Here is a 15,246-nt window from a genome sequence, read left to right on the forward strand (position 1 = left end):
TTCATAAATGAAAGCACTTATATTTACCTGAATGTCCCTGCAAGATTTTATTATGCAACAAATTCTTCTCTAAATGAGTTATTTGAGTACATTTTGTGTGTAAAATATTCTTGAGTCGCAGGTCCCATCTGATGAGATTTTGATGAGGCAGTGATGGGGCAGAGAGCAAATTTTGAGATCAATTTTGAGACAGAAAATTTTGAGCGCAAAAAGTACCCTGTGAAGGGCAGCCCTGTGTCTCTGCTGCATCCTCTGAAGAAGCAGCAAAGGCATTCTGGAAAATAAATGTGTGTGAAGAAGAGCCAGACCTAGAGGAATATGGAAAACTACCTTATTTTTTTCCTTTTTTACCTTAAAAAAAGAACAGATCCCAAAAAGAAAGAGAAGAATAAACCAAGTATCAAATCCTCAAGTTTCAGTTCCACCCAACTGCCAAAATGTGATTTTTGAGCAAATTATTTAACAACTGGACTTGAAAATTTGCTGCCTAAAGGGCTGAATGTAACACAGTTGATCAAACTTCATCTGGTTCCTTCCTACAGTAAAAGAAAAAACCCAAACAGAAGAGCCAACTTCCAATAAAACTGTTTGCCTTTTATTCATGTTTTTTAAAAATACCCACCCTGCCATTCTGCCATTCCCTCTGCTCCTTGCCCTCTACAAATTCTTTTAGCATAAATTTGTATTTTGTAATCATTAGCCCTTTACAAAGCAGCCAATATATTCAACTAGAGATAAGGTAATAGCTTTTAAATGGAGTAGGAAATTACAGCAGCATCGTTAGGCTAATGAGTTTTGGCTGAAGAGTTTCTCCTGGAGCAGAACCTCAGGATGACCAGTTGTGTCTGTGCCTGGAGATTCAGTCACTGGTTATTCCAGACATTGAACAGGTGACCCTTTGCCAGGGAACAGAGACAAAACAAGGTGGGGTGGAGGTTGCCAACACAATGTCAACTCTGGTCTCCTTCACAGATCAACTTAAAAGTTGGAATTCTATTTTTATACTGAGAATTGCTTCAAAGCAGAGCCTCACAACGCCCCAAGTGCTTCTCAGGATGAGCCTACAGTGGAAATGTTTTCCTGCCTCAAAGCAAGTTCCAGCTGATCATTAAACTCCTCCTTCACTGCCCCATGTCCCAGCCCTGCAACAGATGCACAAAGTGCTTTCTTTGCAGTGCCTTAACTGGAGGTAACCTGGACTTTCAGATGGATACATTCTCTGGCATGGAAAATTTGTACAAGGATCCCAAACTGGGTCACTCCTGGGGAATGAAGAATTCCCCCTCCTAAATCAAGGTGTTGGATTTGGGAGGACTGTTTAACTTTGGCTGAGGTTGTGTCTTAACTTTCTTTCCTAACTGCTCTATTCTCTTACCAACCACACCACTGTAAGAGGATGGGGGTGGGGACAGGAGAAAGAGCTGAATCCAAAGGCAGCAGGTTTTGGGCTGTGCTGTAGGACAGAACAATTGGCTGTGAACTCCCCAGTTTTAAATCACAGACAGGTTCCCAAGAGCTGTTGCTTGTGGCAGCTCTGGGCTTCCAAACTCTCACACAGAGGAGCTTCTGCAGGCCAGCAAAGAGAATTCAAGGTTAGCACCAAAAAACTGGTATGAAACCTGTTACTTCATTTGGGATGTTGTGCCTTCAAACAACAAGAGAAGGGAGATTAAACCCACTGAGCTCCTTCACCCATCACAGCTCAGGGCAGGCACTGCCTTCCATCAATACCAGGAGAGGTTACACAGACATGGTGATTCTATCACCCAACCCCTAATTTGTCTTGTTATGAAGTTCTTCTGATCCTGCCAACAGAAAACTGAGAATGGAGCAAAAAAGAACCAGATGGGCTCCCCTTCCAAGGGGCCTGATGTGGCAATTCCCACTCCTTACACAGCAGCTCCTTCCCCATCTCTGTCATTTTAAGGAGCAAGAAAGACACAATTCCAAAGTCATGTCAAATTCCAAGAAACTACAGATAGAAACACCATCCCTCACTATTAATAATTCACACAGAGTTCACAGCCTAAAAAAACACTGGTTTGCATAACAGAACAACAGAACTGAGAGAATTCCCAACATTACTCTCTGTCCTAAGCTTGTCTTTCTCCAGCCTTGAGTAGCAGAATATTAAAAAAATAAATTAGCCAACTCATTTAATAGAACAACTGGGTAAATTGAAGAGATACATTCACATTTTAATTTTGATTTTGATTACATTTTTCTACTGGTAGCCCAGCCTTAGAAAGCATGTTGCTGTTACAGAAAATCCCCAGTGAGCATCTTCTCCCTCAAAAATGGATAATTCTTTCTGTTTGGGACAATGTTTAAAGACTTTATTTTATCCTGCCATTAAAGACTTTTGAGGCAGACTTCCTGAGTTAAAAAAAAAAAAAAGAAGAAAAAAGGAGAAAAAAAATCTGTAAATTCTCATTTTGTTGTTTTGTTTCTTTTTAATTATCTATTACATATTTGGTCAGTTCTCCATGTTGCAGAGATATCAATGAGCATTTGCTGTTGCTACCTCAGGGAACTCCCTATTCTTAACACACAACCAGGTTAAGGTTACAGGATACAGAAGTCAGACAGAAATGCCCATATTATTATTTTTGTGTTTAATGTAGTGAGAGATTAATTTGCCTCCCCATCTCCTCCCAGTCTGCCTTTCCAGGTAAGACTTGTGCTTTAAACTGCACCTACTTTGCTCAGCTCAGTACACTGAAACCAGACAGGATAAAAAGCAGTTTGAACTTTTAATCAGATGAGAATCAGGGTTGAAAACAATCACAAAGGCAGCACTTGTGGCTGCAGTTTTAGCCATCTCTGCCCTACAGTAGAATGAGGCAATTGGGCCTCCCCATAACTGGTACATATCCCCTCACAGGATTGAAGCCAACTGGGTATGACCAGGATTAAAACAGGTTTGCTCTTGGAGTTTGTCTTTGTCAGTCACCAGAGAGATTTTTCAGTGTAAGGTTTTCATCAGCAGAGCTTCAGAAATCCCCTTTGCAGCTTATTGTAGTTACAAAGAAGCTTCAAAGTTTGTGACAACAGCAAGATTTTTTCCCAGTGGACGAATTTTCAGAGGTATCAAGCTGAGGAAGAAAGGTACAATCTTGGGTTTGGACTGCAAACTGATGTTTGCTTGTAAATATTTTGACTGTTACACAAACTGAACATGTATTTTTGGGATAAGGACCTGCTACCACATGAGATTTCCACTGACAGTAATCTATGGCCCTGATCCTTCTTACAGTTTGCAGGAATTTCATCACCAATTCCATGGAAAAGGTCCTTTGAGTGCCAGCATTGTTAGGAACACACAGAGCACATCAGATACAGTTGGGCAAAGAGAACTTACTCTCTTCCTGAATAATTTACATAATTTTGTAATTCATAACAACTTTATCACTCTTTTAGACATTTGTATAGCACCAATAACCAACAGTATTGTCACTAAGGCACTGGACTGGCACTCGGCTGTCGTGGGCTCTGCCTCCAGATCTGGGGTCAATCTCCTGTGTTTGTCTTCTGTTTTTACTGGTACATAATTTTTGACATTGAAAAATAGGAGAAATAATACAAAACATCCCACACCATTCACAGAATACTGTGCCACGACGAATGACAAGGTGCTCAGACTCTGAAGGGATGAACATGAACATTTCTGTGCATAGATTTACTGGTACAAACTGTCCTGCAGTCCCAGCCCGTGTGTGCAGCACAGCAGAGCAGAGCCAGCCCGTGCCCTCCTCTGGAGCTGAGGACATTCCCTCACTCAAATCCTACCCTGGATGCTCAAAAGCTTTCAGAGAAATGAAGATAACCCTCAGGGCTCCTGTCTGACAGCTGATCCAGGATCAAACCCTGCTCCCAACAACTTCCACAGCTCCAGTTTCAGCCTCTAAGAGAGCAGTTTTTGATGCTTTCAGAGGCAGCTGAATCCTTTCTTAGTCTGCAGTGGCTTTACCTCTGCACATTATTAAAAAAGAAAAAGCCTTCAGGGGTTGTCACTACTCTGCTGCATCACATCCAATGTGTGTTCTCATGTAAAAACTTACTAAAACTTCTTGGGTTGAAATAAGTTACTGCAAATGCACAGTAGCTGATTTTGAAACCACAACATCTCTACAATTTATTATTATTTTTACAAAATACCCAAAGTGATCAGACCATATTGGAGGTTACTGGCTTGCCGAAGGTTGTTGGAAAATCAAAACCATTTCTGAGTTTTACAGAAGTGCCAAAAACAATCTTGAACCAGGTTTGTTTGTTGGGTTTTTTGTTGTTTTCTTTTTAAACCAACCCCCATCCAACAAAACAGTTGTAGAACTTAAAACAGAAACGAGAGTTTGTGTTGGAAACTGTTTAAAAACCAACCCACCAAATCCTGCTTGAGCAGAAGCCTCGTATGGCAAAGGTTCAGCTTAGGGCAATTTAGTGCCAAGGGAGAGACCTTCAAAGGTTTACAATGGAAATACTGACACAACCTCAACTACAGTGATGCAAATGTGCCCTAAAAACACTGTATTTGCTTTTATTAATAAAAGTGGTAGTGTTTACATTTGCAGGTATCTTACACTTCAGCATCACGATGAATACTGAGGAGAATGAGTTACGTTTTGGCTGCAAGGTCAGACGTTTCCAAACAGATGGATGAGACAGAAGTGACAGTCCTCAATCATGAAAACAAGAAGTTCAAATAAATAAATAAAACAAAACTAGGGAATATGGGTAAGCATTAGGTTGGAATGGTTCAATTAACTGCAAATTATGGCCACTAAATTAGAGACAGAAGAAAACACAGTTACTTATTAAACAGCAAGCATTAAAGCTTTATGGTTTTGTATTAAAAAAAAAAAAAGAAAGAAAAAGAAAGCTGTTAAAAATAAGACTTGCATTTACCAGGCCACCAAACTGCATGGACTAATAAAGAGACTAACAAAGGCAATACTGAGACATTAAGACACACACACACTCTGTACTTGTGCAACTCAACCATATTCAAAACAATTGCCTTTTTCCTCACTTAAGAAACAAAAAAGCATCCCCTAAACAATTCTATTCATATAAAGCTTTAGGTTTCTTAAACTGTTGCTGTCTTATATAGCTAATTGTTATTATGTGTCCTCATTACCAGAGGAAGAAGCTTATTTTATTTTTTTAATGGAGGTGCTTTGTTTCTCTCAGACAAGAGATTACATTCCTCACACCACATCGGGTTTTCTCCATTTATAAATTTGGTGTCCACACCAACTCCTCCTAGGCTTAAAAAGATAAGGGTTGGCACTGAAATAAAGATTTTGGCTCCTGTAACTAAAATTAAGGCTCTCAATGAGTTTCCTTTCCACTCTGTGTCCCATTTGTACCGAGTGGGAACACCAGCCCTTCACCCACAGGCACTGGATACATTCGGAATGGGGGTCCTGTCCTCAGTCATGTCCTCCTGCAGTTCTACAGAGTTCAGGTGGCAACTGTCTACACCTGTGAGCAGCAAAGAGCACTCTGAAAAGGCAAGGAACAATGACAGCCAACATTTTCAGACGGTTCAGTATCTTCTGGAAGATCACAAATAATTTTGGATTGAGACTGGACAGAAACTCCATCACGTCCCTGCTCTCCAGTGGGGACGGACAAGGTGATTCATTTTAATTTAAGACTTAAGCCACAAAAGCAAATGAAAACTCACAATTCTGAACAGTTGCAGTTCTGAGTATTGAAAAGGCATCCGATACCTGAAGCTGCACATCACTGACCACACCCTCATTTTAATTTAAACTGGATCTCTTCCCAAAACAAAGAAAGTTCACACGGTCTCTTGGGTGGAGGGAAGCAAGTGTGAAAGGCAAAGAGGCAAATATTTTGGTGTTCATTTTTTGTTTCTTTTCTTTTCCTTTTAAAGTCACTGCAGTAAGATCCAGATCAGTTTAGGGGTGTAAATGAAGGGAGAACAGGGTGTTTGAGTAATATAGGCTAACACTGTTCTAGATGTGTTATTACAGCTGTAATTTCTGACTCTGTACAAATTGTACACGTAGGTTTAGACACATGAAAAAGTAACACACTCACAGAGACATAAAACACCTAGGTATAAAATATAAAGCAGTGTAGTAGTTACTAAAATTACATGCTCTCTTATTGCTACAGTGATTTTTGCTCTTTTTTCTTTTTACTGTACCACATGTTGTTCTAAGCATATAATTTGCATAAATTATTCAAGTTTAAGAAAAAATCCACACATCTTCACTTTAAGCTACTTATATAGTTAATATAAAACCAAAAAAAAAAAGGTTCTAAAGTATCTCTTTATTAAAAGAGAAATAAAAATGTCGTTTGAAACTGGGATTCAGTGGCCAAATCCGAGGGCAGTGCACACCTTGTCATCCTGGGAGTCGTTGCCCACGCAGCACAAGCCGAGGGTGGTGGGTATTTGGCCCAGTCTAGAGATGGTCACCAGACCTGCATGATGCCCTACGTGTCTTGGTATTGTTCTGGTTTTGTCTTTAGCAAAAAAAAAAAGGACTATGAATGACCAAAGACTAACATTTATAATTTGTAGCAAAATTTGGTTTATGTAGAAACAAGCCATGTTTTGCATTTGGATAGAGATTTAAATGAATTAAAGCTAAAAATTAAAAAGCACGATGCTGCAACATCTGGTCACTTGTTGAAGACCTCACTTTTAAAGTGGTTAAGTTTGCACAATTTGTACTTTTTTCTTTTTTTTTTCTTTTTTTTCCTTTTTTTTTTTTTTACTAAACAGTATTTTTCCTTCTTTTATAAACCAGAAAAACTAAACTACAGATAAATTTTCCCTACCTTGAGCTAATGCTGCAGATAGGGTTGACAAAGCTGTACAGCGCAATCAAACATACTTACATCTTAGCTCATTGTACAGGTACAGCCATAATCAAGGCACAAAGATCTTCTACAAGTTATTTTCAATAAAGTTGTACAAAATAATACATTTTACAGTCTGTACAAGAATAATAATCCAGCAGTAAAATAAAAAATGAGGGGAGGGAAGAAGAAAAAGAAGGGAAAGACTGTGAGGACTACAGTCCAGATAATGATTTTTAGAGCAGACGGGATCATCAGTGGACAAACTGAAACAGTGTGTGGTTAACCTCTCTCTGCAATCACAGGCCATACGCAGTTCGGTTCCTCAGTGTCCATGGTTGTCCTTAGACCACCAAGACTGGTTTTAAAAACACCCTTCTGAAAGGTAGCAGTTGGTTTTTGCACTGTCAGGGTCTGCTGGAGAAGGTCAGTGTTTCCGCCCAAAGAACCAACCCCAAGGTGTGTCTTCAGCTCGGTCTGTGCCTCGGCACCTCCGTGAGCGGATGCAGTGAGTGACACAAATGGAGACCTCGGGGTCTGGGACTGTGCCCACAGCAGTGCTAAATTACCTAAGGGCTTCTCTCCCCCAATTTCTGTTTGATCTTTTAATTTATTTTTTTTCATTCCCAATTCTTTCAGGTGCTCCACATTCAGGGCTTTTTAATTAATTAGTTTTTATTTCTTTCCTTTTTTTTTTTCCTCTTTTTGTGTTAATAACAGTGTTAGGGAATCCTCATGGAAATGGCCTTTTTTAAGTGTTAGGGGCCATCTCAAACTGTCCGAGGGGTACAGAAGCAAGCTTAGAAGTGCTGCTATTGTCCAGCAAGGAGAAAAAGTTGAGGGGTGCAAATCAATGGGAGATTCAAACAGTTCTCTTCCACCCTATGTGGGCAAGGGTGTGTTTTTTTTCTCTTTTTTTTTTTTAATAAGGAATAAGGAGTCCCAAACACAGAAAAAAGTGCTCTCCATCACAACAACTCGTATTGGCGAAGGTGCATGCGCTGAATAATGTCCCGACAGTCATTGAAAACCCTGCGGATGTTCTCTGTGTCCACGGCACACGTGAAGTGGGGGTAGCAGTAGTGCCTTCCATCTCCACTGGCTGTGCTGATTCTCTGTGCAAAGGAAGAGACAGACCCTGGTTAAAACCAAACTCACTGGGGAAAACGCCCCTGCACGTTCTCAAAGTGAAGGCTGAGACGCCTCAGTGTGAGTTGTGTCTTTACTACGCGGGGAAACACCCACATTTTTCTCACTCTCTCACCTAAAACATGGAATTTGAAATGCTCAGAATTACTGGTGAGAAGATCACTGCAAACTGGGCAATTTCGGAGTCGAAGAACTCAAGAAAGTGCCATTATTTCTATGGAGTTTTGGTGAATTTGGTAACACAACTCCTAGTCCATCAGGCCATGAAAAAAGTAGTATTTTTCCTTCCTATAAAAGGCTTTTATCCCTTGTTTACACTTAGAGAAAACCTCCCTCAAAATTTCATTTTGCTCCATTTTAAAATGAGTCCACAGTTTGACTGCCAGGCTCACCACTGTAATTGCAACAATATTAAAAAAAATAATCTATGTCTATTACAGCTTCAGCTGACCAGTAATGAGAAAAATACTGTGAAAAGAACATAAATATTTGACAGATGATGCACCTTTTGATCAGTGTCTATCTCTGGAAATAATGCATGGAATAAAAATCCGGCCCCATTAATAACAGCAGGACTTTGTTCATCATTGTATTTGAGGTTTCTCAATTCTCACCCACTCTTTTGCTGTTTAATTATGTACTCTGTCAACAAGCAAATATTCAAACAGCAGCTAAAAAGCAGCAGTAAAGCTCTTAAACACAACTGTTTTATGCAGTGTGGATGTCAAATACAAACAACATAAGAAGTGACAGTATTTTGCAATAGTAGAAGGTGCACAAGAGTTTGTATTTGAGGAGAATCACATAATAAATACCAAAAGAAAGGAAATACTTACAAGAAACTCGTCTCTAATAAAATACTTGGCCCTTGTAACTCTGGGATCCTCACCAGGCTCTGGTGTTGCTGATTAATAATAAAATAAGTATCTTATTAAAACAGATGTTTTCTGGTAATAGCACCTAAAAATCTTAAACTTGTTCTATTTTCTGCTCATGTATAAATATATTTGAAAAACTGACTGTGAGATAAGACAAACCATAACATTATTTAAACCAGCAAGATTTCAGGAGAACAAAGGACTGTTACAGTGCCCACAGAACAGTCGTTTGGCAGGTGAGAGAAATGACCCCAGGCAGGATCAGGGGCGAATCCAAAGGACACATCTGTGACATAATGTCAGATTGTGGTCAACACCAAAGTAACAAGATTTTGTCATGATGAAATTATTAACATATTAAATGTGTAAAAGGCAGGATTCTCTTGTTATTAATACCTAAATTTTACATTACACTTTGGCTGAAAGACAAGGAAGTTTATCTATTTAAGAGTTTTCAAATCTTATCTGAAGCTACCAAGAAGATGACAAATGTGACTAACAATGCAGTGACAAATTGTGAATAAAACTTCAAAATCTTACCATCATCTGGTGTAGTGTAGCGAGCAAATTCTGGAAAGTAGTCTTCAATTTTAGATTTCCCTGCCAAAACTTTCTCTGCTAGCAAATCTTGTTTATTCAGGAAAAGGATTACTGAAATGGTCCGTAGCCACCTGTGGGAAATGGGAAACAAACGCTGTGAGGAGGCACAGTCGGGTCACACAGAGACCAAACCAGGCCTGGACACAGGAATGGGACACACCGAGGTAATTCTGGAAGGTTCCTTTTACACCTGAATCCTGAGGGTGTAATTCCAGGTGTGCACTCCCTGAGGGTGGTTTGTGGTTCTCTACCACTTTGTGCTGCTGATTCAGACCCACCACCCAGGGGAGCACACCCATGTGCTGCTCCATCACGGCTTTAATTGCTTCAGCCATAAGTAGTGAGTGTGGAATAAAGGAATGGTAAGTGGAAGAGAGGAGAAAACAGAACAAGTGAAGCAAAGGCAATCACTGCCCACCTGCTGTGGGCACACCAACACCCAGCAGGCTGACCAACCTCCCCAGAACCCCTCTTTGGCCCCTTAGTTACGTGATACAGACCCTCCCTATGGTTAGTTTGGGTCTGCCTCCTCCCAGCCCACTGCACACCCCCAGGGCATTCACTGGGGGGCAAGTGAGGAACAGAGAAGGCCTCGATGCTCAGCAACAGCTACAGGATCAGTGTGTTATCAGCACTGTTTGGGTCAAAATCCAAACCACGGCACCATATGAACTGCTATGGAGAAAATCAACTCTGTCCCAGCCAGGCCCATGAACAGGCCCTGACTGCAGAGCAGGACAGGATTAGCCATTTCAGTGACATGAGCAACAAAACTGCAATTCACAGACCTGTTGTTCCAGATACTCTTGAAGAGGTTTAGTGCTTCTTGGAGCCGGTTGGTCTGATTGTCCTCTCGGATAACCATGTTGTAGCTACTGCTCGCCACCACAAAGATGATCGCAGTCACATCTACGGCAAGAAACACCCTGTGGTTAACACCAACCTCCAGAAGGAGCAGCCAGGAATCCCAAAGTTCTGTCAGAATCATGGAATCACAGAATCATAGAATGGATTGGGTTGGAAAAGCCCTCCGAGATCATCAAGTCCAACCCTTGGGCCAACTCCAGTCCCTTTACCAGATCATGGCACTCAGTGCCACGGCCAAGCTCAGGTTAAAAACCTCCAGGGATGGGGAATCCACCCCCTCTCTGGGCAGCCCATTCCAATGCCTGAGCACTCTCTCTGCCAGACTTCCAGCTCTTCCAGAAGCTGCCAGACCTTCAGCTCTGTGCAGAGGACATGCTGGATGCTGCTGCTGACAGCTTTCCAAGGAGCAGGAAGCAAAAAGAAAGTGAAGCAACCATGAAAGAAGCAAGGCAGGCCCCAGAACAGGAGCTGAGAGCATGACACAAAATGTAGAAAGGAAAGGAACTGAAACAAGAGAGAGACATGGAAGAAAGCCAAGAGGAGAATTTAAAGAAGACTGAAAATGTGTAAAGAAAATTAGAAATAACTCTGAGCTATCAGGAAAGGCCAAGGGGAAGACCTCAAAGAGCACTTGTGAAGTCTGTGAACAGCAATAATGACAACTGAATTGATGGATAATTGCTCCAGGCCCCTACAGTGGGCTGTACTTGGAGGGCCATGTCTGCCCTGGAAGGTATTCCCAGGATCACAGAATCCAATCTCTGTGCTGCCCCAGACTCTGAGGGACTTCCAGGCTCAGTAGCAGCAGAGATGAGTCAGACCATGAGGTAGCAGGAAGAGGAAGGAGCAGAGGTAAAACCCAAACAAATCTGTTATTAATAGCACAGGAGAAAACACTGCACAGAAGTTCCACACACAGACCCAGTGCTCAGGTGATACTCCGGCAGTAACCATAGCAACACACCATGAATTCCAAGTTGCATCCTTCTTTATTTAATCTGTAAGATCTCAATGTAACTTTTCTACAAGATGGACTTCAGTGTAACTTCATCAATATTTTAGCCAACCAAAGGAAAAAAAACTTCCACCACTGCTAACTTTAAGAAAACGTGTGGAGAAAGGTTTCCCATTGAACAGAGAGCAAAACAAAGAGCTGCAGTGAGGGAATATGTCACACTTCAGGAGAGACACAAAATGACCTCAATTCAGTCAGGGAATTAAGAACATCATCACCTGATCTGCCCTGATGGGGACACGGTGCTGGGGGACTCCAGATCTCACCACATGTGCCACCAGGTCTAACCAGACAGATGGTCCCCACAGCCTCACTCTGCATTGCTGGCTCAGTGCTGGCTTGGGAACAAGCCCCATGGCAGCAAAGTGGCTGCAATTATATGCCAAAATCTGATATTCTGATTTTAATGACTATCCTGTAGTTCTGTATTTGGCATTGGCACATACAAATGTAAACCTTCACGTGGGAGACACAACACAGCTGGAATTTACACTCACATAGCTAGAAAATAATGCACAAAGACACCAGCAAAGAAACCTAATTAAAGGAAGAGGGGGAAGCCAAAGAAAATGGACAAGCTTAAGTTATCCCAGTGGAATTCCTCCCCATCTCCCTGAAGGTTTTCTGTGCAGTTACAGAAGTTACATGTCAAAACCAATTCCATCCCCTACAAGGAGTTCAGGTAACTCCTTATCAAACTGCATGGAAAGGTGATGGCTTTCACACAGGGAGAAAAACAAAGCTTGGGCACTGCAGTTTCACAGAGAACTATTTTATACAGCAAACAGAAATCCCAATCCTACCATTAAAACACTGGATCCATTTTCGGCGTTCGTCTCGTTGCCCTCCAACATCAAACATGCTGAGGAAAAAACACAAATCCAGTCAGGATACATTTGGTGTTGGGTTGTTTGTTTGTTTCTGTGATTATTTTTGTTTTCCATCCCCAAATGCAAATAGAAAGAAAAGTTAAGAAATTTTAGGACTTGTGTCTCACAAATCAGAGAACCTGAACAAGTGAACAGTTCACCAACATGTGCACACAAAGAAAATGGATTAAAACCATTTTGTTATTTGAGATTTAAAATAAAAGCAGAAAATGGCACAACAATATGCATTTCATTTTCAAGCCAGACTACTAAATTAAAAAAAAATAAAAAATATTTGCTTGCTATTAAACATCAGCTTGACAAATACAGTAGTCTCAAAGACTGTAGGGCAAACTCTCCTCCAATTTATCCCGTTATTTGTCTGCATTGCATTAAAAAAGCAAAACACACAAAAAAAATAAAAGAAAAAATAAGGATACTCACTGAAAATTTACTTTATCCACCTGAAACTTAGTTTCAAAAATTCCTGATGTCAAAACTCTGCATCTGAGAAGATCCTAAAGCACAAGGGGAAAGTCATGGATTCAACACAGATCCTTGGTAATTTTTCAGATATCCAGCAATGGAAATAACCCCCTTTTTTCCATACAAAACCAGGGGCAGCATTAGTGCCACAGAAGTGTGATGTGTAAGTCAGATTTCACAGCAATCTCTGTGTACAAACATAATCCAAACAATAAAGTGATTTTGCTGAATTCTAAATACATACAGTGCATGGCAAAACCTCTGTTAGTGCCCCAAATGGCAGTTATCAAACCAGAGTTACCCCCGGGGCAGAGGGGCAGGTACAGGGTGTGGTTTCTCACCATACCTGGTCAGATGGGGTGTACTCGTTCTGTTTGACGATGTCAATCTTGTCTAGAAAACTGGGGAGAGGAGAGAAAAAGAGAGACTGTCATGTTCAAATTAGACCAACCACTTCATCTTTAGTGACAGTCCCAGGTAGGTTTTGGTGTATTTTAACACTTTCAGACTCAGAAAATGCTGAAAAAGCACCTACAGAAATGGCTCAGCTTGGGTTGCTGGTTGTGCTTTCCCAGCCCGAGCCAGCAGAGGGCCGAGCCCAGTTAATTAATCCATCTGGGAATCTCATTCCAGCCCCTCCCTCTGCCACAAACATACCAGGAGTTTAATTCAAGTAATTTATTCAGATAAATCCTACAACACAACCCCACTACTGCTGACAGTAAGGCAATGACTCAAGGAAATTGCCTACATGCAGTTTTCCTGAAAGCAAAATGAGTATTTTTAAACAACTTATCACCACTATAACTCTTGAAATAAATGAAATCCCGAAGCCAATTTCAGCACAAGTTCAGTTAAGTGAGAGGGAATCCTGATTTTTCTGTCACTTGCTGTATCAATGTTCCAGTTAACTTTCTGTAGCAGCAGCAGCAGTAGCTGAATAGGTACTAAAAGATATATATAATTCAAATTCATTAGGCATGACCTAAAGAGGATACCTGGGAGTCTTTTAAAATTTTTTACCAATTAACTATAACCTCCTAATCATCTTTCACTTCAACTCAAAGAGCAAAAATCTCAGGGAAGCAACTTGGTAACTGTTTTGTTGTGCTGTCCCCATGAGCCCTGAGGTGGTGGCAGAGCAGCAGCTCCAGGTTGGGGGTGTGTGTTTGTCCCCCAGAGCAGCTCCAGGTTGGGGCTGTTTGTCCCCCTGAGCAGCTCCAGGTTGGAGACGTTTGTTTGTCCCCCAAAGCAGCTCCAGGTTGGGGGTGTTTGTTTGTCCCCCAGTGCAGCTCCAGGTTGGGGGTGTTTGTTTGTCCCCCAGAGCAGCTCCAGGTTGGGGCTGTTTGTCCCCCAGAGCAGCTCCAGGTTGGGGCTGATTGTCCCCCTGAGCAGCTCCAGGTTGGAGACGTTTGTTTGTCCCCCAAAGCAGCTCCAGGTTGGGGGTGTTTGTTTGTCCCCCAGAGCAGCTCCAGGTTGGCGGTGTTTGTTTGTTCCCCAGAGCAGCAGCTCCAGGTTGGGGGTGTTTGTTTGTCCCCCCGAACAGCAGATCCAGGTTGGAGAGGTGTTTCATTGTCCCCCAGAGCAGCAGATCCAGGTTGGAGAGGTGTTTCATTGTCCCCCAGAGCAGCTCCAGGTTAGGGGTGTTTGTTTGCCCCCCAGAGTCCCCCGCCAGCCCTGGGCAGGGACACCAGTGCCCACCCACCTTCCCCTCAGCCAGGCCCTCACCCCTCACATTAATGATTAATCAGCCTCTAAACTAACATACTTCAAGTTCCCTTGGCAATTCCTTTGCATGGGTTGTTTCCTCTGTGAAGCAGAAATCACAAAGGTGGATTTGCCCTTCTCTCAGTGCATCAACACAGTGACAGCAACAACTCACAGGGGGAAAAGGAGAAGGTTCCTGAACTGAAACCCCAACCCCAGTAACACCAGCACAGGGTCTGGGTTCAGGTTCCAGTCCCAGTTCCAGCTCCTGCTGCCCCACTGACTTCCTAAAACACCTAATGAAGGGGAGGGGAGAAAAATAAGTGTATTTTAACAACAGCTTCAGTGCAATGTCCCTTTCACCAGGACCTACATCATCTTGTTTCAGAGACACATGAAAAGCAATTTATGTCTAGTCTGAATGACAGGATTTTAAACACATTAAAATGTGTCTTAACAAATATGTTACAAAAATCACAAGATGAGTGCAAAGATCAACCTCCATTGAGAAACGTGACATGGGGACAGACACACAAGGATAAAAGTGATGGCAAACTGTGCTCTGCAATTTCCAAGCAGGATTTTTTCCCCATCTCTCTGCAATTTCCAAGCAGGATTTTTTCCCCATCTCTTCCATGTTTTTAAGTTAATTTTATTTTTCTTTTTTTTTTAATCTAAAGGGAAGAAATAAAACTCTTTGTTCAGTACACAGAGGATGTTGTATCTGTACAACAACCAGCACATTTCCAGCCCATGCTCTCCACAGTTTCAGAATCACGTGGCAATTTCACAAGTTGGAGGATGCTTAAAAAATGTTCCCAACAGAAATGTTCAT

At 41.6% G+C, this 15,246-nt stretch overlaps 1 protein-coding gene across 2 annotated transcripts in view; it reads right to left on the reverse strand.

The window, feature by feature from the left end:
• Positions 1-6,285: 6,285 nt before the first annotated feature.
• The window catches only part of GNAS (GNAS complex locus), a 136,006-nt gene continuing 127,045 nt past the window's right edge, over positions 6,286-15,246 (reverse strand). For both annotated transcript variants that reach the window (XM_071573083.1, XM_071573084.1), the window contains exons 6-12: positions 13,051-13,105; positions 12,663-12,736; positions 12,153-12,211; positions 10,256-10,376; positions 9,408-9,538; positions 8,826-8,893; positions 6,286-7,955 (exon numbers count right to left, since the gene is read on the reverse strand). In XM_071573083.1, coding sequence (XP_071429184.1) covers positions 7,809-7,955; positions 8,826-8,893; positions 9,408-9,538; positions 10,256-10,376; positions 12,153-12,211; positions 12,663-12,736; positions 13,051-13,105 — 655 coding nt within the window. In that variant the 3' untranslated portion in view covers positions 6,286-7,808. The remainder of the gene's footprint in view (positions 7,956-8,825; positions 8,894-9,407; positions 9,539-10,255; positions 10,377-12,152; positions 12,212-12,662; positions 12,737-13,050; positions 13,106-15,246) is intronic.

The sequence above is a fragment of the Pithys albifrons genome, chromosome 18 (assembly GCF_047495875.1).
Source record: "Pithys albifrons albifrons isolate INPA30051 chromosome 18, PitAlb_v1, whole genome shotgun sequence".
NCBI classification, from domain to species: domain Eukaryota; kingdom Metazoa; phylum Chordata; class Aves; order Passeriformes; family Thamnophilidae; genus Pithys; species Pithys albifrons.